Genomic DNA, 26,018 nt, shown 5'->3' with positions numbered 1-26,018 from the left:
AGATTAATGTTGTCAGGACAACTTAGCCAGTTACCCTAGACCTGGCTAAGTTTATCCATGAAATAGTCACACATAATTAAGTTACCATGAGGATTTATTCTGTGCCTGCTCCAGACCAGATTAATACCCAGGTACAGAAACCAAAGAGTTTTTCTATATCCCATGTTCTTATGTGTATGTTGCCTGATTGTATAGCCTGTATTAAAATACCAAAGTTTTGCCATTCAGTTGACTGCTTAAGCGGTTTACCCTATTTTATACAATGGCTATTAGAAAATATTCGATCTACGAGCTCACAAAGCTTGCATCATGATGATATGAGTAAGTATCTGTTATTTTCCGCCTATATTTTTTTAATTCGTTTTTGACGGCCGCTAGCCCCTCCTATGCACAGCTTTGTGTGTTTGTACCATGGAATGTGATGATTTGATTGGCTGAGCACGGAATGTGATGGTGTATGATTATGTATGATGATAAGAGCGCCCCTCACTTCACATACGTGTGATTTTTTTTAGATTATCAATAAAATGTTAGTGATTTGCCAATCATTTGGGCATCCATTTTTAAGATACCAATGGCCCACCATGTTTTAATAGGTACTATTAAATGCTTTTTTTAGTGCCTGGATCTTTCTCTCTTTTTTCTTTATTCTACTATCGCCATGCATGATCCAGGAACACCATGGACACCAACCTGTTTTTACCTAGTTTAGCCTTAGTAGGCTAACTGTTTGGCTTCCTATGCTGTTATTATTGTTTGTATGCCTTGCTTTAAAACCCTGTAGCACTTTGAGATAATATGCAAGATTTAAGGTTCATAAATATAATGTCTATATAATTATCATTATTATTATTATTATTATTATTATTATTATTATTATTACTATTATTATTATTATTATTATTAATATTATTATTATTATTATTATTATAATTATTATTATTATTATTATTATTATTATTATGGCCTTTGATCTTTGTGTTTCTTTCCTTTTAATGTGTTGAAGTGATTTGGTCAATCAACTTTTTTGTTAAACATGTAAAGCTTGATAATTATTACTAACAATCTCCCGTCTTTCCTAATCCGTAATAAACAGAAAATAAAATGTCAGTCATGTTGCCAACTTCAGCCAATGACAAGACAGTAGCCATTTATCAGCTTCATGTCACAGTGTTCCAGTTACCCGTTGTGTCTGGTCACTCCCATCATAGACATCACTTCCATTTGACTTGTTTATCGGTTTTCTGTCCTGATTGGATACAAATTGTATTCTGACCTGAAAATGAATATTCAATTTACTAAAGAGCTGGAGAGACAGTCACAGGGAGACCATTGTTCTTGAACAAACAGGGCATAGCGGTGTCCATTTTGTTGTTCCAAGAGTCGAAAGCACATTCATATTTCCGAAAATATTTATAGAAATTGTGTTAAAGGACGGCTTCACCACTTTTCAACCTACAGTATCTTCATATATTTGGTCCTCACTAATGTTCATTGTTCATGATAAAATAGCACATTTGTTTCTGTGTCTGATAGCCAGGAGCATATAGCAGGGCTGTGGGCAGTTCAGAAACCCGTCTTCCAGTGACATCATTGATGAGGTATCCAAGCTATAATAGAAATCATCGTTCTCGTGAGAATACAAATCTAAATACACAGTATAGGCTATATCTAATAAAACTTGTTTAAATATATAAATACATAAAAAATAAAAATATGCCTTGACAATGTCAATTTAGATCATAATTGAAGCAGCACACTTTTTTGTAGCTAAATGTATAGGCCTAGTCCTGTCCATTTGATCATGCTCCAATGTGTACTAAACCTAAATAGTTGTTTTCCTATGACATGTCTTTGACTATATTTTTTTATTATTTGTTTTTATTAAATTTTTGAGGGGCCCTATCCCCTCCTATATTCAACTATTAGTGTCTATTTTTGTCCTACACAAACATTAAATTCCCATTGACAACAAATGAAGAATTTTATGTCATAGAGTGTCTTAGCAAATTGGCATAGTGTCTATTTTGTCCTACACAAACATTAAATTCCCATTGACAATGAATGGAGAATTCAGTATCGATTTTCCATCATGATGATGTACGATCAAGAGCGCCCCTCACTTCACACAGTCATTGTCACAGTGTGATTTTTTCTTTGCTATATTTTAATTAGTATTTTTGTATTATACAGTATTTTTGCTTATACAGTATTATGACATGAAAGGGACGCCATGTTGAAACTGGTATACTAGGCCAGGGGTTCTCAACGTTTTTGTCCGGGGACCCCCGGAAATGCTTTGGCAATGTCTCGGGACCCCCGCCCCGCCCCCTCCCGACCCCCAATATAAATTGACTGCTACAATAACCTTAAACCATTTTGGGCGGGAACCCCTTTGTGTTTTAAGCATTGTTATAATTTAGCTATTGAAAAATAGCAGATCTACAAGCTCATAGCGCGCCACCGAGTGGCGCGCTACGAGCTTGTAGGTCTGCTATTTTTGAAAAATCATGAAAATAAAATATATATATATATTTTTTTTAATAATTTGGGGACCCCCTAAAATAATTTGGCGACCCCCCGAGGGGTCGCGACCCACGGGTTGAGAACCCCTGTACTAGGCTACTACATAGCCTACAATACATTATTCTCTGTCTTCTCTCCCCCCCCCCCTCTCTCCTCCTGCAGAAGAATTCAATTTGGGGGTCCAATTGACTAGACATGAAAATGTTAGAGAAACGCAATGTAAAATCCCGTAAAAAATATTTAGTTTGAAAAAGGTTACTAGGCTGAATGACAGACTGCACTGTGACTGTGTGATATAATCCACTAGATGGAGGCAATGTAGCGTCATGAACCTGCGGTAAAAACTCAAAAAGGACTGACCAGTCTCGCCATGTCTGCTTATTATAAGCGACGTTGTGTTTGTTTTTCTCCAACGTTGCTTGTAAATATTCGTAGTTTGCGGGTTGCGATTTTTGGGGTCTTGTTTCGAAAGTGTAGGCTACTTGCTTATTTAGGCTGGTTTCCTAATAATGCCCAATTTAAACCAGTGGTTCTCAAACATTTTCAATCCAAGTACCCCCAAATTAATATGTAGCCTATTTGGCCATAGGCCTACATATGATGGTGATTTCCTTTATTCATAGACATGTACATTTGTACGTCTTTAAATGTTCTGACAAGTCTTAGTGCTTTTTCTCATCATCATCATCATCATCATCATCATCATCATCATCATCATCATCATCATCATCATCATCATCATCATCATCATCATAATTTGTATATGCCTACAATAAAAGTATGTAGGCCTACAAAACACATATACATACAGTAGCCTAAACAGTAGGCCTACAGACATAGCAAAACACTAAAGGCATTCATTATTTGAACAGTGGAAGACTGAAGTGGACAGAAAATCATCCACTGTGTAATTACCTTTAGTTTTTCAGATTTCAATCAGTCACGCTCTGGGATATAAAGTGGGCTTGTTTTCATAGACCTGGTTACTTATTTACCTAAATCTGGCAACACAGATGATGACAGCTTCCTGCGCGGGAGATTTCCATCACGTCCTGGTGTGCAACAAGGAAGCTTGGTGTGTAAATACATAAATAATACTTCACTGCGTTGGTTCCTGCTGCAGCATGGAGACACACACACAACAACACGCTGCAACAATGAACGGGTAACATCATGTTTATGTCATTAATTCACACACGTTGTTTCAGTTTCACTTTTCTGCAGATGGTTTGTGTTCAGTTTTATGAATCTGCTGTGTTTGTGTGTGTTGACTTGTCACTTGTGTGCGTGCGTCTGTTAACGTTGACTGTCTGTTTTGCGCACAGACGCGCACGCACGCACACACACACACACACACACACACACACACACACACACACACACACACACACACACACGTGTGTTGTGTTGGTGCTGGTGGTGTACCGATTGTTGGTGTGTTGTAGATTCCTGCAGGATCTCCTCACTGGCAGTGGTTAACATTAACAAAAACACATTGAAGACCCTAACAGGAGCCCTACCCTAGTACACGGTTTCTACGACTATGCATGCACCTCTTGGTACCACAGCACCTCCAGGCTTCCCAAAACAAACTGGTCCCACCTCACCCCTGCCCATTTTGACAGACTGTCCACACCCATAACACCAGAGGGAGCTATAGGGTGCATTTTGCATCTCAAAACGCAGATTATTGATAATGGACCCATCTGTGGACCTTTCTGGGGGTCCCATGGACACACTACTCGACTACTGTACTCAGCACTGTACTGTAATTTGGTGCTATTTAATTTACTTTATGTTTGCATATACTTTGCACTGTTGTTTGGCTGTTTGCATAACTCTTTAGATTTAGAATTGTTTATTTCTTTCATATATATTTTATACATGAATATAACCATTTTATAACATACAAGATAAAATGGGAGTTGAATGCTGCAATTTGTAAAAATGTCAATATGACTCCTAACTTCGTTGAAGCGGGACTCATAAAATTGCCATGGGAACCATCTAAAAGACCACCCCTGAAAATGTACATCACTGATCGACATTTAAACTGCACAGCTTTTAGATTTTTTGATCGGATTTGCGTATTAATCTACTTGCCAGCCCATAGAGCCCCATTGTGAACCTGGACATGTTGAGTAAACCAAGGTTTTATGTTAGAAATGTTGAGTATGGGTCCCCAGCAGGTAGAAACTGCCAGATGCTAACTTGCATATGTTCATGCTTTCATCATGGCCGTTTTAGCCCAAGGAGGGATTTTTTGCAAAACTAATGCTTGGAATGGATTCAGAATCATGAAAACCCCCTAGTTTGAGACAGTTTGAGTCACATGTCACAGACATGCTACATAAGTCAAGGCAGTCAAGGCACGACGTTCATTAAGAAGATATTTTCTAATGCTGGTCTCGTCATGAGTTGACTCGCTGTCAGCTGTGAGCTGTCGGCTGTTCTGTGCGCGTGCGCACATGTAGTCCCGCGCGTGACGTCATTAGAACGCTGTGGTGCCAAAAATAAAAAAACAAACAAACATTACACCACTGCTTCTGGTATGGCATGGAAAGGAAAGGGAGCTATTTGCATTTCTCTCATCATAGTAAATGGTGCCTTCATCGTTTGGAGAGTGCAGTTTTTTTACAGACGGGTAAAAGGGCAGGGGCTCACAGGGCTACAGTATATTGTTTTAACTTTTATCAATCTTCCGCTGTAATTGCATACTCACCTCTACGAAGTTCAAACTCCACTTTAGGTGCCGTCCAGACAGATGTTTTTAGGTGAATCCGCAAAGGTTTTTTAAATCGGGACTCTGATGAAGACCGCATACGTCGAAACGTTAGTCCTTCTGTATACTAGCACCTAATAAAAGGCTTTAAATGTCCGTGCTGCTCCAGTGTCCTCTCCTCCTCTGCAACTTATGTCATTGTCTCCACCAGGCCGAAGGCATGGGGAGAGAGTATGTTTTGCACTCCGTCCGTGTGTGTGTCCGTGTGTCCGTCCGTCCTTCCGTCCGTCTGTTACCAGCTAATCTCCGGCACCGTTAACCCGGTCGATGCCAAACTTTGCACACATACTCCCTGGATGCCAACGATGAACCTCTGCCCCACATTTTCCACAACGGCCTGTTATAGCGCCACCATGAGGCAGCCTTTCACATTTTTGAGTGGTGTAAACCACTCCTACAACTGGCTTTTGTGTGCAGAAAAAAATGAGCATGGTTGCTATGTTCAAAATAATTTCTGACGTAATTAAATCACACCCGGGTGAACTGGATGACCATAGCAACCATGGTCATTTTCTCTGCACAGAAAAAGCCAGTTGTGAAATCACATCCGGGTGTGATTTCATTACGTCAGATCAGAGCTGATCAGGCTACATAATACCTTACCTTATTTCATTACGTCAGACATTACGTCAGACCACAGCTGATCATGCTATATAAAACCTTACACCACTCAGTTCACACGGGTGTGATTTTTTACCTAACACTGCACCGATCTGTGTGAAACATTGCATGCACACTCCCCAGAGGCCAAGGACAAACCGTTGACCTGCATTTTCCGCATCTGCTTTTTATAGCGCCACCAGGAGGCCGACTTTTGTAAAACACATTTTTTGATATTACTCATCCAGATTCTGTCCAAAAATCCACAAATCGTTACACAGTATCTCTATGGTCATGTGCTCAAGTCGGATCTGTCCGATATTTCATATTCTATCCTAATTGGCTATAATTAGCTTTCACAGTTTGCAAGATTTCCCCGTTTTGAACAAAAGCCTCAAATCATGAACGCAGCATGTAATTTACGTGAAATCTTTCACACATTTTCTTACTAGGCTGAGGAATATATCCCACCCTTTTCACATTGGCCTGTTATAGCGCCACCAACAGGTTGATTTTTGCAAAACACATTTTTGGAACAAAATGCCTCAAACATGTTTTATATTAATCCTAAACATTTTGCCAAACATCTCACACAGTCCTATCCTCCTGGTGGAGACCTGTGCCCAGAAGGGCACTTTTTCTAGTTGTTCCTGTGATGCACCGGACCAGCCGTTCCAGCTGCGGCTTGAGGCGTGTTGGTAGAATCCCTTTGTTTGTTTTTTATCGTATTTCCGTTTCATCCAAACAAAGCTGGTGTGTTGGGTGTCTGAATACGCTAATCTTTGAAACCGGGGCCCAGAGTGAAGACGCAACCCTTGCGTCTCCGTGTGTACAACAAATATGCATCTGAACTGATGACGTCATAGCCCCCCCATCAGCGGTGCGTTTGTGCTGTAGAAGCTACCGAGCGCGATAGGGCTTTTACAGTACTAGTCCAAGTGGACATGGAGAACAGCATTCTCTGTCTGTTATTGTTTACGTCGCAGCATGGTCCATATATTTTTGAGTGGTGCAGCCACTCCATTGCAGAGCTATGGAGTGCACCCTAGGCGTGGCGTTCCTGTGGGTCTGGAAGTTCCGGGGACCCCCACACAGAGTTACACTACTCGGTTAAACGGGTGTGATCTTTTCCTCTTTTTTGTGCTTTGTGGCAGCTACAGCGCCACTTACAGGCCGGGCATATATACTACAGTCGTATTCAGTGGGTGTGTGCCATTTTCGTGGTTTCATATGGACACGCATTTATTGAGACAATTCTGTCTACGGTAAACCTTTGATGACTCTGTGACATTAATAGTCTCTGTCTGGATGTGCGCTTATAGCCTGGCTCGGCCAGACTCATAGCGAGGGTTCACTGATGTGTCCGCCCCTAGCACTTGCCCTAGCCTTGACAACGTTGCAGGCTTATGCAAAGAATAACATGTAATTAGATAGCCTGTTATGTAAACAGATGCCTGGTTTATTTTGCCCACGGGGCCCACCTTGTGGCCCTTAGAAGAATACAAAATAAAATAAAATAAACAAAATAAATTGAGGGCTAATGAAAGTTACAGGTATGGTGTGTGTGCGATATGAAGTCGTTCATGTCAAGGCAATTATGTTTATGCACTGTCAAATAGGTCTACATCTAAGGTAGCATACATAACATGTACATATAGACATAATATCCTGCTCATTACTGTGCAGACACATGTCTGTGTGCGCGCACGCTGTGTGGCCCCCCACACACAATCATTCTACAGTTGTGGCCCCTGGCCTATACCCCTATGTATCCTATACTGTTATAGTTTCTTATTATACTGTATAGGTCCTTAACCTATGATCCTAGATGACCATTTGTATGCATTAGATCATGTATTGCTTCATGTTTTCCTTGCTTACTGTAAGTCACTCTGCATTATGAGCGTCTGCAAAATGCCTAAATTGTATAATATGAAATGAATGGTGTTACTACTGCTTTTACCCTGTCGGCTATACAAGCATGCAGATATAAGGGTGTGGGACGTGGGTGTGTTCGATTTGAGACTGGAGAGCACTTGATGCAAACACCTCCATCACACCTGACCTCAAGGCCCTCTCATTTTCTCCTCATCCCACCAAGAGAGTGCTGTTCAGGGATCACGTTGCAATTTACTGCCCCTCTCCTACACCACCTCTGCCCTCCAATCCATATGAGAGTAAATTCACACGCATACTTCAGGTCCGTAGAGTAGCAAAAAAACTTCACTCAAGTAAAAGTAGTGTTACTTTAAAATAATGACTTGAGTAGAAGTACGATTTAGTAGTCAACCAAATTTCTTAAATAAGAAAGTGCCAAAGCTTAAAAAAAAGAAAATATTTTCAAGTACTGAGTTACAGTACATAGTATACCATCTGATTTATTGTTTATTTTATCAGCATGTAATTATAATTGTGTAACATGCTTGTCCAATAGAAATAAACCAAATTAAACGGTCTCTTGGAGAGAATTAAACGCATAGAATGTGCACAATCAAGAAGATGTAGCCAAATTATTTGAAAAATGTTACTTTTACTTCTTTAGATTTGTCCCAAATGTATTTGTTTTTTCACATTCAGTACTGTACCTGAGTAAAGTGAAAAGTATATTGCATTCAAACTCCTTACAAGTATAAAACCAGTTACTTTTAAGGGGTAACTACCCATGCCTCCTCTGCACATTGAGTCCACAGCACGCCTACACATCCACTCATGTCATGTTAAGTGTAGTGTACCTCCTCTGTCTCACACACTGTCAGTTCAAGTGGGGGTGTAAAGTGTAGAACAAGGGTCGTTTTTCAGAGCAAGGACCCCTTAGCTGAGGGAGAGAGAGATGAACAGAGACCCCCACTACATATTGTATAAAACTAGAATTTCGCGGGCCTTCGGCCCGCTCATCCCAGAGTTGCGTTGGCCCGCGTTGCGATACAGAAGTCCACAGATACAGAAGTGCACAGTGACACGCGTTGTATGCAGCTGTTTTGTGTTGCAGCGCGCGTGTAGTGTTGTTATCCATATATGCGCCTCGGTTCGTCCCGTTTGTTCCACGCCAGGTGTCGACGCAGTCGTTGGCGCAAATTTCTTATTATTTTAACTGTGTATGTAATTGCGGCTAGTAGCACACAATTTTTTTTAGGAGCACGATGAAAAGTTATGAAATAATGTGTTTGAGGGCCCTCCTATATACAGCTTTAGTCCCCACACGTCTCAATATTTGCCATTGACAAAGAACAGAGAAATTAGGTCGAAATGCCGCTAAATATGACGTAAATTAAAATGTATTATATATATATGTTTTTTTTATTGAATGTAAATACTTTACTTATAAAAAAACCTGGCAACCCGCACCCCGCGGTCATTTTCCGCTAACCGGAGCGGTGCTCCCTAGCCTGCTGGAGGGGTTCACATCATCCCATGCAGCCTCGAGAGGAAAAAGAAGGCAAATAAATGCAGCCTTGAGGCTACCTCCCAATGTGGTGTTGTGGAGCTTGATCACCTCCTCGTCCTCCTTTTCTCCCCAAATTGTCAATGCCACTTTTTTTTTTAGGAGCACGATGAAAAGTTATGAACTAATGTGTTTGAGGGCCCTCCTATATACAGCTTTAGTCCCCACACGTCTCAATATTTGCCATTGACAAAGAACAGAGAAATTAGGTCGAAATGCCGCTAAATATGACGTAAATTAAAATGTATTATATATATATGTTTTTGTAATTGAATGTAAATACTTTACTTATAAAAAAACCTGGCAACCCGCACCCCGCGGTCATTTTCCGCTAACCGGAGCGGTGCTCCCTAGCCTGCTGGAGGGGTTCACATCATCCCATGCAGCCTCGAGAGGAAAAAGAAGGCAAATAAATGCAGCCTTGAGGCTACCTACCAATGTGGTGTTGTGGAGCTTGATCACCTCCTCGTCCTCCTTTTCTCCCCAAATTGGCAATGCCAATAAATGCAAAAGTTGCCTAGTGTGAATACTTCCACAGCCTAAGTAGTAAAGGAGAAACTATCAGTCTTCTCCGAAGTCGGTCAATGTTTGTCAACTCAGCACGTGTTGACAACGCATATTAGTAAACAGAAGCCGTATGTGTGTCACACCAAAAGTGGTGACCTATAGAATCCTGTACATAGAAGCATCACGCAATCGTCTCCCTCCCTGTGTGGGTCACGTGGTGGGCTCTGAGCAAATGGGAGAGAGAATGTAGTGTTGCCAGGTCCGCGTATTGTAAGCGAGTGGTAGTGTGTGTAAGTAGCGTGTTGAATGGCATTTTTTCTGTGCTTGTTTTCATAGACGTGGCAACAAATTAGGCGGGGGTGTCGGTGCTTGTGGCGTGTTTGTGTTTATTATTGATATTGATATTGTTTGCGAGTGTGGACGGGAGCCGGCTTTAGTGGCAGTGCGATGACAATTTTTACGCGGCTGGTGTCGATTGTGGCCGTGCGGCGCGACATGAGGAGATAGGGAACCAACGACGCGGAGGGTAAGTGTGTGACGTGTTAGTGTGTTGTTGCAGTGTGTGTTGCAGCGTGTTGCAGCGTGTCAGTGACGTAGTAGCTGGTGCCTTTTGTTCCTGTGCGTGCTTTTGGGCACATGTTTTCAATTGTAATATAGGATTATGTTGCAGATTAAACTTCTTCATAGTTCTCATAGATGGCTTCATAGACGTGTTTGAAAGCACTATCATCAGAGTTGTTCGTGTGAAAAAACGGACTCAGCCAGGGACACACATTGCTGGGCAATGGAGTGGCTGCACCAATCAACAACTGAATACTTTTACAATATGTCCATTAACATTATCCAAATTAATTCATTTTTTAATTCATTTTTTACATTTTTGAAAAAATTGCCAATTTAACACTTGAGGTGCCCACGATTTTTTTAGGTGCCCACTCTTCCTGCACCCTTTTGCAATGTGAAATGCCACCGACCGAATCAGTAATCCTTTTCCACTTAGCTTGTCTTGTCAAATGGGCCATGTGAAAATGTAGCCCCATATACAGTAGCTCTCATCAACTTGAGAAGCGGATGTGTTTATTGTGAAGGCAAAAGTTTCGGAACGTCTCACATCCTGCATATTTTCGTGTGCTGAAAATAGCCGATCTACAAGCTCACAGCGTGTTGCGGAGGCGAGTTGCGTTGTGAGCTTGCAGATCAGCTATTTCCAGCATGCAACACGTCGTACGACGAAGCATACGTCAGGCAGGCTTCACTTTGTTTTTAGACGAGGCGACATATACACACATCGCTCCTCGATGCAAAATAAACAGTTAATGTAAGGGACAGTAGGGCAACTCGGGACACAGTATTGATAAGCTATGAGCTTTTTTCGTTGGCACTTTATGATTAATCATCTTGTTGTTAAACATTAACAACAAGTTTACTTCAGTGTTTGGGACATGTTCTGTGTCTGCGTGGATCAGTTATCGGTGTGAGTGAGCACACACAAATCAGAGTTATGAGCTGCGCGCACCAGATTAAGTGCACGGCCGAAACGGATTACATTAGTTTGGTGTTGGACTCATGTTTATTATGCTTTAGCAGCACAGGGATGGACTTTTGGCCTGTGCAGTGCTTTAATGAGCGAGAACTTAATTACCCTAATTAAAGTGAAAGTCGATTTTCCGATTTTCTTTTTTTTATCATCGTCCAAAGTCCAAACCAAAATATCCGATTTCGATTTAAATTTGTTTAATCGTTCAGCCCTAATGTTGGGAACTGATTAATGTTAATTAGTATTTTCAGAAATGCATTCAACCATAAGATTTCTTTGGCTCTGTACTTTGTGTTCTGTTTTTTTCCAAATCACCAAATCTCTTTGTTACCAATAGCCGATCTACAAGTTCACAATGCAACTCATTGTGAGCTTGCAGATCAGCTACTTTCAGCAAATGTTTCTCACAGAATATGGATGTTAGGGTTCAAGTGGTTAGATGGGAAGATGTGGCAGCCCTGTAGTAACTCTGGTAACCTCTGGTCTACAAGGTCGGATTTTCCTATGTGCCTTCGCGTTGTGTATGTGTATATCCTCCATTTCCACCATTTTGTAATGCATTGTGTTAAATCTAATTGCATACATTTGTGTGTTTAAGTTATTTGTCATATTATTTGTTTGACAAAATCGTCAAGTAAAATTGTATAACCGTGACAGCCCTAATATAATGTGAACCCAGGATTAAATGTAACATCTATAGGTACAGTATGTCTAATCTCCTCTTTGATGGCGTCTTCTGTCTCTAACCAGTGTCACCAGGAAGAGAGACGACTACCTAGAATGGCCCGAGTATTTTATGGCTGTGGCCTTCCTGTCAGCACAGAGAAGCAAGGATCCAAGCTCCCAGGTACTCTGTTGCATTGTAATTAATGTGATTGCCCTAACAGGGCAACCAGACTATAGTAATTGTCACACTTTTTGGCCCTTTGTTTGTGTGAATCAGTGTTAATTTTAACAGCAAATTGTTTAGTCATAGTCTGTTGAATAAAACAGTTGATTTTGTTGACACAAATGTATTTTGGGGGGCCATGATGGTGTCGTAATGGCTGATTTTCCACTTGACTGAAAATTGTAGATCTACAAGCTTGCAAATGCAGCATTCAACCAACACCTGAGCGCAACCAAACATAAAATGACATGACCCCTACACACTCCACGATATTTGCGCAGATTATGCTGTCGGGGAGGTTTTTTGGTACTTGCAAAACCCCCGATCTGACGCAAGATCGAGCTTTGATAGCCAAGGTTTTGCTCACTGTGGGTGAAGGGCTCTGAGAGAAGATCCAGCGCCGATAAAAGTGCTCGCCGATGCCTTCCCGAGCGTTTCTGAATATCTAGCAGGTTTGATATTTGACACTCGCCGACTGGACATCATACAGTATGAACGGGGTTGCGACGCACCCCAAGAAGGTCCATATTGCAGCCAATGAGAGCACAGGACAGATGTGCTCACAGACAGAAAGTCTGTCTTGTCTGTCTGCTTCGATGATAATATAAACCTTTATTCTGTGGGTAAATTCAGGTTACTTATTCCTTGGGTAAATCCAGGCGTCATACATATTGGTAGCTATATTAGTCTAATATTGCTGTTAAATCTATAAAACCAACACATCTCACTTGAGTAATGTCAATATTAAAACTGCGTCAGACTCACAATCTACGCTGCTGTGTGTGTGTGTGTGTGTGTGTGTGTGTGTGTGTGTGTGTGTGTGTGTGTGTGTGTGTGTGTGTGTGTGTGTGTGTGTGTGTGTGTGTGTGTGTGTGTGTGTGTGTGTGTGTGTGTGTGTGTGTGTGTGTGTGTGTGTGTGTGTGTGTGTGTGTGTGTGTGTGTGTGTGTGTGTGTGTGTGTGTGTGTGTGTGTGTGTGTGTGTGTGTGTGTGTGTGTGTGTGTGTGTGGACGGACGCGAAGACATTAAGTATTTAATAAAAATTGAGAGGTCCTGTCAGTCTCGAGCATGTGTCACGGGATCCTGCGTCAAAATTAATTGAAACTAGAAAAAGTGCCCCTCGGGGCACAGGTCTCCACCAAGCCAGGTCAGGTTGTGGCCTCCTGGTGGAGCTATAATAGGCCAATGTGAAAAGGGTGCCATTTCTTCATACGCCTTTGACGGCAATTGGATGATTTGAGGCATTTGGCATTTTGTTCCAAAAATGTGTTTTTGAAAAAATCAACCTGTTGGTGGCGCTATAACAGGCCAATGTGAAAAGGGTGGGATATATTCCTCAGCCTAGTAAGAAAATGTGTGAAAGATTTGACGTAAATTGCACGCTGCATTCATGATTTGAGGCTTTTGTTCAAAACGGGGCAATCTTGCAAACTTTGAAAGCCAATTATAGCCAATTAGGATGGAATATGAAATATCGGACAGATCCGACTTGAGCACATGACTATAGAGATACTGTGTAACGACTTGTGAGATTTTTGGACAGAATCTGGAGGAGTAATATCAAAAAATGTGTTTTACAAAAGTTGGCCTCCTGGTGGCGCTATAAAAGGCAGATGTTAAAAATGCAGGTCAAAGGTTTGTCCTTGGCCTCTAGGGAGTGTGCATGCAACGTTTCACGCAGATCGGTGCAGTTTTAGGTAAAAAATGTGGAAAGCTGCCTCATGGTGGAGCTATAACAGGCCGTTCTGGAAAATGTGGGGCAGAGGTTCGTCATTGGCATCCAGGGAGTGTGTGTGCAAAGTTTGGCATCGACCGGGTTAACGGTGCCAGAGATTAGCTGGTAACGGACGGACGGAAGGACGGACACACACACACACACACACACGGACGGAGTGCAAAACATACTCTCTCCCCATGCCTTCGGCCTGGTGGAGACAATAAAAGGCAAATGTAGCCTATATTAGTATCGGGTCTGGATCTTGGTTAACTTGTGCGTGTGTGATCAAGACTGCTCAACACCACGACTCGGTGGCTGCAGCTGTTGTTGCCATACTGATACGGACAAACAAAATATACTGATATAGATAGAGTATAGAGAGATGGACACACAGATGGGTCAAATGTTGGAGCGGCTTGTACCGCATAAATAAGAACATAATTATAAAAAAAATACAAAAATAATATAAGGAAGAAGAAAAATAAATGTATAATTATACAAATAATGAGCAGGGCATGTCATTATACTGTTGTGTAAAATATTTAACCACTGGGTTAAACCTGCCCTATAGGAAACACCTTTTAGAAAATCGATTTGACCTTCAAGGTAGGAGAAACACTGTCTATGGTGGTAGAACTGTGATTCCTAGAATTCAGTTTGAAACAAAACTACAAAAAGACACTAAAAACTAAATATTGTGTGCTTAGAGGAGTTCAGAAGTTGAATCTGTAGAAGACAAATGGTACTCAATTTGTATTTGTCACTGTTTATCTTCAAACCCTCATCAGCAGAACAATAGAACTGAGCACTATACAAAAGCAACCCATGTGATACTAATATACATCTGAATATAACATTCATTATATTAAATTATCCACGTGCAGCACCTGATTGACAGCCAGAACAATGGAAATTAATAACACACTTGCTAGAAGACTAATCGTACACAATTAGTCTTTGGATTGCTACTGCATATCTCCAACTCAAAATTAAAAACAATTTAACTTCACATTCCAAAGAAAAGCAATTCTCACTTTAGTTCCAATGTGGTGAAACAAAATACATTTACACAATTATTACTTGCAATCATATTGACACCAACATCATGAACCAACATAATCAAATCATTCTGGATTGTGTTTCACGTTACAACTGAAATGAGTTTAGTGTATAGTGAAACCATAAAATAAAGCAGTGTTCAGAGAATAACTTAACCCTCAGAACAAGAACAGAACTGCTGAGGCAGCGACAGCAACACAACTAGGACATACATTGTGGTATGCAGTGGAATAAATAGACTAGTGTTGACACGCTAGTACTGCTCAATACAGGAACACTTAAATTAAACTAAATACTTAAAATGCTGACTTTTAATTTATTTTTCTTTTCTTCATGTGACTCTCCTTTAGTTTTCTTTTCCTGGTTTTCAAAGCAGTTAGTCCTTTGCTCAGGAGGAATGCTTCCTGATTGGGTTCACGACCCAAAAAGTTCTTCAGCATCTCCTCGGCATCCTTAGAACCACCAGGCTTCAGAATGCAGTTCCTATAGTCCAAACCCACCTTAGGGTTCATGATGCCTTCCCGTTTGAAACGACTGTAGAACATGTCCATGGCCAACACCTCGCTCCACAGGTAGCGATAGTCCTTGGCTTGGTTTCCGTCTACTGGGTCCCCAAACGTGGCTGATATGTTGGTCATGGTCATTTGAGAAGCAGGGACTCCCAGAATCTCCTTTCTGAGCCTGGCGTATTCCTTGCCCGGGTCCAGTCCAGTCTGAGTGTGAAGAGCCTGGTCCAACTTAGCCTGGACTATATCCTGAAGGTAGTCCATACCAGTGTTGGCGAGGCGAGACTTGATGAGTTTGTCCAACAGGTCGTCTGGAATCGGAGCGCCAGTCTTGTAGTGTTTAGAAACTCTCTGTAGAGGTTCCTTCTCCCAAACCCAGTTCTCCCACATCTGTGAGGGAGCCTCCACAAAGTCCCTCTCCACCTGGGATGAACTGAACACTGCGTAGTCAACCTGAGCACAGAGGTAGTGCATGACATGACCAAACTCATGGAAGTATATCTCCACCTCCTCGTGATGCAGGAGGCAGGGGGTGATCTTGGGTTTACTGAAGTTGGTCACTATGGCGGCGACGGACATCTGTCTGCTCCCATCAGACAGCAGACAGCTGGGCTGCAGGCCGAAGTAAGCTTCTCCTCTGTACTTTCCCTTTCTGGTGAACAGGTCAAGGTAGAACTGTCCAACAGTCTGTCGAGAAGAGTGGTCGGTGACGCAGTACAGGGTGACGTCGGGATGCCACACAGGGGCGCCATCCACCAGGCTGAACGACAGTCCCAGCAGGTCTTGGTAGATCTCAAGCAGACCCTGGGTCACAACCTCCAAAGGAAAATACTCCTTCAACTGCTCGTGATCCACTCCATACTCCTTCTTAATCACCTGGGACATGTAGTATGGCAGGTCCCATTCATACAGCTTGCCGTTAAATGGCAGACCACTCTTCTGACACTGCTCCTTCTTTAGTTTGAGAAGGATCGCTCTCTCCTCGACTCCCAGCGGCTTCAGCTTATGGGCCAGCTCCTCCAGAAAGATGGAGACCTTCTCTGCGGAATTTGCCATGTTCATCCCCAGGACAAAGTCGGCGTGCGTCTTGAAACCCAGCAAAGCGCTCATCCGAGCATGTAGCTTCACTAGCTTCTTCAACGTGGTTGAGTTCTGCTTTTTACAGACTATACATAGTTGTATTAACTGTTTGTTAATGTCCTTTATTTCGTCTTGCTTATCTTCGGGCAGATGCAGTCCGTAACTTTTGCCCAGTTTAAGGTGTCTCTCCATGTATCTCTTATCCTCTGACGTAAGACTGTCAATATCCACCTTCGTGCTCAGAGCCTCAATCCTCTGGTAGACGTCCTTTCTCATGCTCATGTCCACGTTAAACTCGGATAGCTTTTTGTCCGCCCGTGTGCTGGCGGTCCTCACCTTTTTACTGGGAGACACGTGTCGGTTGAAGTAAAACATGTTCCACTGGACGAGGTACTCCACCTCCGCCTCGGCCAAGGCCTTCAGAGTGTTGCTGAAGGTAACGTTGTCCAGGTCCAGGGAGCCCACGGCATCGTACACCTCCTTGGTCTTGCTGATGAGCTCGTCGGACACCTGCTGGATCTGCTTAGGGCTCAGATCCCAGCACAGGCGGTTCTCCGTGCAGACCCGAGTAGGACTGCTAAAAACCACCTCTCCTGCAGCTCCCATCTGACTGAAATCAAATCACGTTGTTTTGAGCTCCATGAAAGTCTTGTTGCTCAGGTGGGTCTGTGAAGCAAAGGACTGCAGTACTCGGTATTCAGCTTAAGACTGGTTCTACACCTGTGATGTCGGGGACAATCCTGAGGTTCATGTTAGAGTGAGAGCCCCAACTCGATGTTTTCCTGTTCCTATTATATGAGGTTGCTGTTGTAATGTTTCCATGACGTAGACGTCTATATATGGTGCTGCAGATGGTAACCGGAATGCTTGCCCCAAACCACACTCGCCCCCAACTTATTCTGTGGACCGCTTTCCCCCAGAGGTCCTTGTATTATTATTTACTAAGGTCAGGAATTAGTGGTGCACAATTATGACCGATATCCGATCTCCGATTATTTGCAGGATCATATCTGCCGATACCGATTCTGACTGCGACCACTATGGAAACAAGCCTAGGCCCTAGGGGCTTGGCCCAAAGCCTGTTAATAAAGTATTCAATCAATAAATAGCCTATACTCTTTTCCGGGTACAGGCTTTAGTTTAGACATACATTTTTTCCGACTGTCATTTGACCGACAAACTACCTCAAACCCTAACGTAACCGCAAGCACAGAGCAGCGCATGTTCGATCGCATGTCCGACCGTTGTTTCCACATGTCGGTCCATTGGTGTGTCTAATCTGCGTGTGCAGACCCTCTTTTCCAAGTGTATTCACAACTGAATGACTACTGAATGAGATGAGCACACAAATTAAATGTAGACAAATGTAAAGAATAAAAATAAAAATGTATTTAAGATTTTTCACCATATTTTATTTGGCTTTTAGACTAGCGCTACTAGACACTTTCGATTTATATTGAACTCATTGATGAATTTTTACATATTTATTTATTTTTTGCTGGTGAAAACCGATGAAATAATCTGTATTATTTTGAGACCGATCCGATACGGTATTTATATGATATGACCGATATGGCCAATTCCGATTATGCTACCGAATATATCGTGCATCCCTATTAGGAATAGTTCAGGCATAGTTTACTGAATACGGTTAGGTTTAGGCATAGTTTTACTGAAGTTAGGTTTAGGAGCCAAATAAGGTTGAGTTTAGGCATACCGGTAGTTTTACTGAGGTTAGGTTTAGGGATAGTTTTACTGAATACTGTTGAGGTCTTGACCCGGAACGACCGTGTTTTGGAATGAATGTTCTTGTATTCCTGCACATGTGTAGCAACGCATGGGTAACATTAACAGTGTTACTAATACTAGTTGGTTAGTTTAATCCTGAGACCACAAAGGTGTTCTCTTCAGTTTTCCTGCTCTCAGAGAGGCCACAACACTTCAAACGGTATAGTGTTTCACATCGACACTGTGTACACTCATTATTCTGACCACCATCCATGGTGTTGCAAGTTGCAGTGTCACTACTAAACGCTAACATAATTGTCCAGTAATGAACAACAAGGAGCTGAAAGTGTTATCTCAAATTGGCTTTCCACTGCGTTGTCATGGATGTTCCGATTTGGTGTAGCAGTAAATGCTGTCTACTTCAGTTAATGCTTAAGATATTTTTGTTATCCAAGTATTTGCCCCCCACCCACTCCCTTTTTATTATTATTTTTTGGAACTGAAAAGGGGATTCAGAATTCAGAATTCAGAATTGGAATCGATACAATTAAATCCTAATAGTGCCCATTCCTAGTCACACAAATCACACATTGGGACTTGGCCTAAAAAACAACTTTCCGTCATGAGATTTTCTTTTTCACCCCCTTTTTTTGTTTATTTATTCCGTGTAACCCTTAACCCCATCACCCTCACCATGTCACTCACTCTCTCTCTCCCTAACCACACACACGCAAGCATGCACAGTAAACCCTCATGTGTCTCTGTTTGAGGTGTCTGTTGGTAAACCCCTGAATTATTAAGCGTTCTGTCAAGGACCCCTGCCCCTTTCTAGCCAGGCATCCGCACGGACACCTCAGTAGGTCATAGCAGTTCTTTGAGGTTTTTGAGCTGATGCCATGTCCACACACGCACACACACACACACTGTGTGTGTATATACAGTATTCTGCCAGGTGGTGTCCTTGATGGACTACAATTCACTTGCAAAGATGCACAGAAACAAACTCTGAAATCGGTACTGTGCTTTTGACATTGACCACACACACACACACACACACACACACACGTGTTACAGTGCGAATTAGTGCAAAAGTTAATTTCTTCTTTTACTAGTTAAAGGGATTATAAGGCTGACTTCATCCTAAATGGTAGGGAGGAAATGAGTTATTTTTGATTTCCCTCCCTCCTCATCGCCTCTCTGTTCCTCTATCTTTGCTCTCCCTGTCTTTCTCTCACTTGTCTCATTCCCTCCCCTCTCTCTCCCTCCCTGCTGTGTCTTTTATTCTTGCATTATTTTCATCTCATTTTCTTTGCTGTGTCTTTTACTCTTGCAGTACTCTCTAATCTTAATCTCTCTCTCTTGCTTTGCTGTATCTTTCCCTCACAGTATTCCCATCTCTCTGCTGCAGCTGTCTATATTGATAGATTGTAGGAGGATGAGGTCAAAGGAAGGGTTCGGAGGTTTGATGGACATAACGGACAGATGAGGGGAGTGTGAGAAGAGCGAGAGAGAAGAGGTGGAGGGGAGAGCCTGGCAGGGAGTCTGTGTGTTTGAAGCACTGAAAGCTTTCCTAGCACTCCTCTACCACTTGATCAAAGAGCGCTAGCCTGGGGAAACGTTGCGGGGGGTACAGAGAGAGGGGTGGGTGCGTTTGTGTGTGTGTGTGTGTGAGAGAGAGAGATGGTGAAGGGCACAAAGGAAGGTGAATGTTCAGTTCTTAGTTTGTAAGTAATTTTGAACACAGGTAGTTACTTGACCTCAGAGAGCAAGACGATGCAGGGCTTGACATTAACGCCTGCCCGACTGCCCGGGGCAAGTAAAAAGAAAATGGTCGGGCAGGTGTGCATTTTGAGTGTGGATACAACCGTCTTAGTTCGCTATAAACACAACATGAGATATATCTCTCTTGATCGTCGTCAGACCTTCAGAGCGCTCCGCGTCTCTCTCGATCTCTCTACCAAGTCCTTCTCCTCTGCACTAGCTAGCTCTCGAGGCTAATCTAACCGTAGCATGTGTGTACACCCCGTGTGTCGTTAACTACTCTTTGACACAACGGTACGGGGCGTCGCTAACATTCCAGAGTGCCTTGGGATTTCAGTGTGTCAGAAAGTACATTATTTCAAGCGTTCATAAACTATCCGCGAGCCTCGAGTCAGCTACAGGCGAACGAGAGAAAGTCTCACTCTTTGTGTGTGTGTGTGTGTGTGTGTGTGTGTGTGTGTGTGTGTGTGTGTGTGTGTGTGTGTGTGTGTGTGTGTGTGTGTGTGTGTGTGTGTGTGTGTGTGTGTGTGTGTGTGTGTGTGTGTGTGTGTGTGTGTGTGTGTGTGTGTGTGTGTGTGTGTGTGTGTGTGTGTGTGTGTGTGTGTGTGTGTGTGTGTGTGTGTTTCTTTTACTTAGTATTACTTTACTTAGTATAGCAGGATTGATACTTTTACTTAAAATTAAAACATTTGAGTAATGCTTCCACCACTGATTATAAGTGAGTAGGCTAAGCTACTCAACATATGGAATGAATTCTGTACTGGCCATATACAGTATGGAGCGTGTCTTGAGTGTACTGTACAGGGTTTGATGAGGTCAGATCAACTAAGACTTGCTGGCCGGCTCCATATGCAGATCTAGGCGATGATTCATGTATGGTTATCCAGGCTTAGATGACGTCAGTGTCATGATCTTCATATATGGAGATTGCCATATACAGTATGGTGGCGTGACGTGTCACGAGGGGTGACCATATATGGAGGCGTTAAGGGTCTCCATGATGTCACGTGATGTCACAGGGTCGGATCCATAAGATCTAAGGGTTCTCCATGATGGATTGGCAACCATATATGGAGGTGTGACGGACGGACGCAACCATATATGGAGGTGTGACGGACGGACGCAACAATATATGGAGGTGTGACGGACAGACGCGAGATGCAGGATTTCATAGTAATTGTGACCTTCGATTAAAACAATAGTTTCCAATTTCCATTGCGGTCCTATCAATTGGTTGTGGCTGTGTGTTCCTAGGTGGGGGCGTGCATTGTGAACCAGGAGAATAAGATCGTAGGCATCGGCTACAACGGCATGCCCAACGGCTGTGATGATGACCTCATGCCCTGGTCCCGCTCGGCTGACAACCGCCTGGATACCAAGTACCCTTATGGTGAGAGGACTGACACACACACACACACACATAACCGGTTACCGTCAGGCCTTGCCAGCTAATTAACCGTTAGCCAGCAAGGTAAAAATGCACTATTTTTTTATCCTTTAAAAAAAGACAAATACAACAGGATTTTTCGAGTCCCTGCACGACCAAAGTGAAGCGATTGAAGCGACAGTGGAAACAAATGCATATCTTCAGGTTGGACTCACCACAGAGAGATATTTGACAAAATTAATTGGAATAAAAAAACAAATGATGTAGCCTATATCGGGTCTGGATCGCATCTTGGTGAACTCGTGCAGTGTGTGATGCCTAGTCGGCGACCAATCGTTTAGTGTGAAAGCCACAACAATATAATGACAGTCGATTTAAAAGAAAGACTCCTGTAGTGTGAAATACATAACGATCTGATGACTCGCCGACAACTTTAAAACTCCTACAGCATGTAGGGGCCATTACCGATGCCAATTGGCCTTCATTATGAATGTATGAATACATTAGAGCAATTTAGCCCAAGACCCAGCGCGCACGGTCGGAGTTGTGATGCGCTGTGGATGATATGTAATTTTTCACCTGTACCACTCGTTATTGGATATAATTACAACAGATAAAGTTAAGAAAACGGCTAATCCGGAATTCTCTGTGATATCTTTTGGTTAAAACATTATTTTAAAACATTATTTAAAATGTTATTACATTTTTTGTTAAAAGGTTAAAGCACCTGTATATTGCGATAGTAATCATTGCTAAATATATATATATATATATATATATATATATATATATATATATATAGTGTGTTTGTTCAGTAACAGGTCTCCAGCCGAAAATACATGTTCGGGTAGGCATGGGACCCTGACAAAGGCTTGACAGCCGAAACGCGTTGGTCGTTTTTTTATGCTCTTTGCCGAGCTGATGCCATTTAAATAAAGGCCTTTTATACTTGACTGCAACAGAGTGCCTTGGATCTCCTTTTGTTTTTCAGGTAGGTTGCAAAATGTCAATGCCAATCAGGAGAGAGTACCCATTTATCAGTTCATTTTTATAGTGTTCCAGTTAAAATTGTGTCTGCTTGTGTCCTTCTTTCTCATTGGATAAAAATGGTATCCCAGCCTGAAAAATGCATTAGAACTGGAGAGACTTGGTTTTATATTTTTCTCCCCCAGACCCAAATGTGACAGTTGTAAGGCTTTGTGGCCTGTAGGGGGAGCTATTGGATAAATAATGCCCACAATAATGACAAGTCCACAAGTCCTATGTGTAGCTCTCCCTCCCCCTCTCTCTTTCATGTTAATGGCTTAATTAGGATGGGCTTCCATTACCATGTCATGGCATTTTTTACCATAGCAGTTACTGCATGTAAACATTGTTTTCAATTCTTAATGTGTGTGTGTGTGTGTGTGTGTGTGTGTGTGTGTGTGTGTGTGTGTGTGTGTGTGTGTGTGTGTGTGTGTGTGTGTGTGTGTGTGTGTGTGTGTGTGTGTGTGTGTGTGTGTGTGTGTGTGTGTGTGTGTGTGTGTGTGTGTGTGTGTGTGTGTGTGTGTGTGGGCACCTAGCTGTGTGCATTTGATGTATTACCTCCGTACCTCATGTTTACCTTGCTTACTGCATCTGTCATTTCAGATTTTTGCGTTGGCTATTCTTCAAAAATAGCAGATCTACAAGCTCACAACGTGTCACTTTGTGCCATGCTGCATGCATTTTTAACAGTTTTGAAAAAAGTGTGCGCACTACTGATTTAGAAAGCAATTTGTAGTAATCTGCCTCAGGTATGCTCAATGCCTAAATTTGTGTGGGTCTGTATTATGTGTCAGTGTGGTGGTGTTTGTGTCATTAATTTAAACGATCGTTGGGCATAACTTGAAGCAGCTGGGGAACAGCTGTTGCTAGCTGTGTGTTATTGATCACAATGTCTCACCCCGTTTTAAAGAAATGGACTGGTCACAAATTACATTACCCACAGATTGGGCTCAATTGGGGCTGTGTGTTTATGTGAATGCGCCATATTATTGTGTTTATTATGTCAGGGCAGTGGTTTTCAACCAGTGGTCCTTGAGGGGTTATACATCCTTGATCAAATGGATCCGCACGGGTCCATTTCATTTAATTTCATGCTCTCTGGAGGTCAATTATTGTTAAACATCTGCATTATTTAATTTACAAGACCTCTACACAATTTGATAACATTTGGTGTTATCTCTCCTATAGTAGCAACATTATTCAATACAGCATGGAATTATGGACAAAATCCAACAAAATATTCTACGTTTTGGGTCTGAGAGGCTAAATCTCATCACATGGTGGTCTGTGACTCAAATGCCGAATACATAATGGGCATTGATATGGAAATGGTTGAAAACCACTGTATTAGGGGTACAACGGATCTCAAAAGTGTGTGTGTGTGTGTGTGTGTGTGTGTGTGTCCAACTGTACCTGCAACTATTGAATAATATGTTGTTGTGTTGTGCGCAACCACGGAGGTTGTTGGTTCGAATCCATCTGGTCTGTTTTGTCCGTCTACTCTAACGCGAACACAGTTGGCCCACCTGGGGCCGTTTTCAGGGGAAGCCAGGCAGAGAGGGTGATATACATACTCAATTGTTTTACTTAAGTAAAAGCATTCAATACGGCCATGCAGAAATACCTCTGTTACAGGTAAAAGTCCGAAATTCAAAAAGTACAGAAGTATCTGCAATGCATCAACATATACTTAAAGTACCAAAAGTAAAAGTACTCATTGTGCAGAATGTCCCATTCCACAAAATGTATAAAACTATAAAACGTCTTTATCAAATTGCCAAAATATATAGTGCTGAAGTGGTTGGTGTGTTTTGTAATACTATACTAATCAGAATCAATCTACAAAGGAACTAGTAACTAAAGTTTTCAAATAATTGTAGTGGAGTTAAAGTACAATTCTTTCCCCTGAGATGTAGTGTAGTAGAGAAAGTATTGGAAAATGGAAATAATCAAGTAAAGTACAAATATCTCAATTGTACTTAATTACAGTATGTGAATGTACTTTCCACCACCAGTTCTAGTTTCATTAATTGTAAAAAAAGTAATCGATATCATAACCACTATCACTCTTTTTTCCACCAACCTTCCCATGGTGGTGGCATTTTGTGCAGCTTTTCTAATCATCTCAGACTCCCAGACACTCTGTATTGTGACATTCTCAGATGAGAGATGAAACGGCTCAGAGTTCAAGCCTATAATCTTTATTTCTTTATTTTTTCAGTCGCATGCAGAGGGCTTTATGTTGACATTTAACTGTCAGAACAACCTCTTAAAACACTCCGTGATTATTCACTGCATGTGCTCCGGCAACAAAGGTAGCGTTGCTGAGTGGTGGAAACCTTGCATGTCCAAAACCTTTCCCTTTTCATCATTATTATGAATAAATAAGTAAACTAAAATTGGCAAATATCACATCTTCAAACGTGTCGTGAGCTTGTAGATCTGCTATTTTCCCTTTGACCATGTGACACTCTTGCATGATGAAGTAGGACCATTCATTTATGGACAAAATAAAAAATAAAAAACGTTAAAAGTTTAAATATTGGAGATGCAAGGTTTCTGTCCAGACAAAGGCTGTCACTTATGACGCACAGCTGGAGCTCCATCTGTCTTATCTTGTTGTGTCAACATTATGACACTCAACAAGTCATTGTTAAGGTGTTTGTTTATCCCTCCCGGGCCAAATCTGATAATGTATTTAGTTCAACCTCCACTGGTACGTACCAGTAGTAAGGACAACCTCCACTGGTACGTACCAGTAGTAAGGACAACCTCCACTGGTATGTACCAGTAGTAAGGACAACCTCCACTGGTATGTATCAGTAGTAAGGACAACCTCCACTGGTATGTACCAGTAGTAAGGACAACCTCCACTGGTACGTACCAGTAGTAAGGACAACCTCCACTGGTATGTACCAGTAGTAAGGACAACCTCCACTGGTATGTATCAGTAGTAAGGACAACCTCCACTGGTATGTACCAGTAGTAAGGACAACCTCCACTGGTATGTACCAGTAGTAAGGACAATGGACAACAGAAAGACTTAACTAATTATTTTATTAGTGATTTTTCTATCTGAACTTTTTCGACAATTCAAAATGGCACGAAGAAGGATGTTTTAAAATGGATATTTGTACGTTTCTTTTTTTTAATTTCAAATCTATTTAAGCCCTACTTTATTTATACTAATAATTAATAAGTTGGCTTATACTGTACATGGTGTACTTCAAGTTCTGCCATGAATACAGGTGTGTTCCTTGAAATTCTGACTAGCCCATTGGTGTTCTTTGGGCATAAAAGTGTGTGTGGGGAGGGGGGGGGGTATTGCGTGTGGTATCCAATGCATCTGCTAGAGCTGTATATGGCCTGCAGGGATATGCTAATCTACTGCTGACAGGGACTATTCATAACCTCATAATTAGTGCTGCAAAGAACCATACCCCACACACACCCCACAGATGCACCTTAGGGAT

General features: G+C 42.0%; 2 protein-coding genes across 2 annotated transcripts in view; one reads left to right on the top strand and one right to left on the bottom strand.

Moving 5' to 3' along the window:
* Positions 1–3,534: 3,534 nt before the first annotated feature.
* Positions 3,535–26,018, top strand: part of dctd (dCMP deaminase) — a 33,782-nt gene continuing 11,298 nt past the window's right edge. The window contains exons 1-3 of the mRNA XM_079498549.1: positions 3,535–3,691; positions 12,145–12,241; positions 21,387–21,522. Of these exons, the coding sequence (XP_079354675.1) occupies positions 3,651–3,691; positions 12,145–12,241; positions 21,387–21,522 (274 nt within the window). The 5' untranslated portion in view covers positions 3,535–3,650. The remainder of the gene's footprint in view (positions 3,692–12,144; positions 12,242–21,386; positions 21,523–26,018) is intronic.
* On the bottom strand, positions 15,369–17,378 carry LOC306922107 (thimet oligopeptidase-like; the record flags this gene model as incomplete). The annotated part of the gene is made up of 1 exon (XM_079499500.1): positions 15,369–17,378. The coding sequence occupies exon 1, from the start codon at positions 17,247–17,249 to the stop codon at positions 15,369–15,371; it is 1,881 nt and encodes a 626-aa protein (XP_079355626.1). The 5' UTR covers positions 17,250–17,378.

The sequence above is a fragment of the Electrona antarctica genome, assembly GCF_951216825.1.
Source record: "Electrona antarctica genome assembly, chromosome: 4".
In the NCBI taxonomy this organism is placed as follows: Eukaryota; Metazoa; Chordata; class Actinopteri; order Myctophiformes; family Myctophidae; genus Electrona; species Electrona antarctica.
This window is presented reverse-complemented; position numbering and strand designations above follow the sequence as displayed.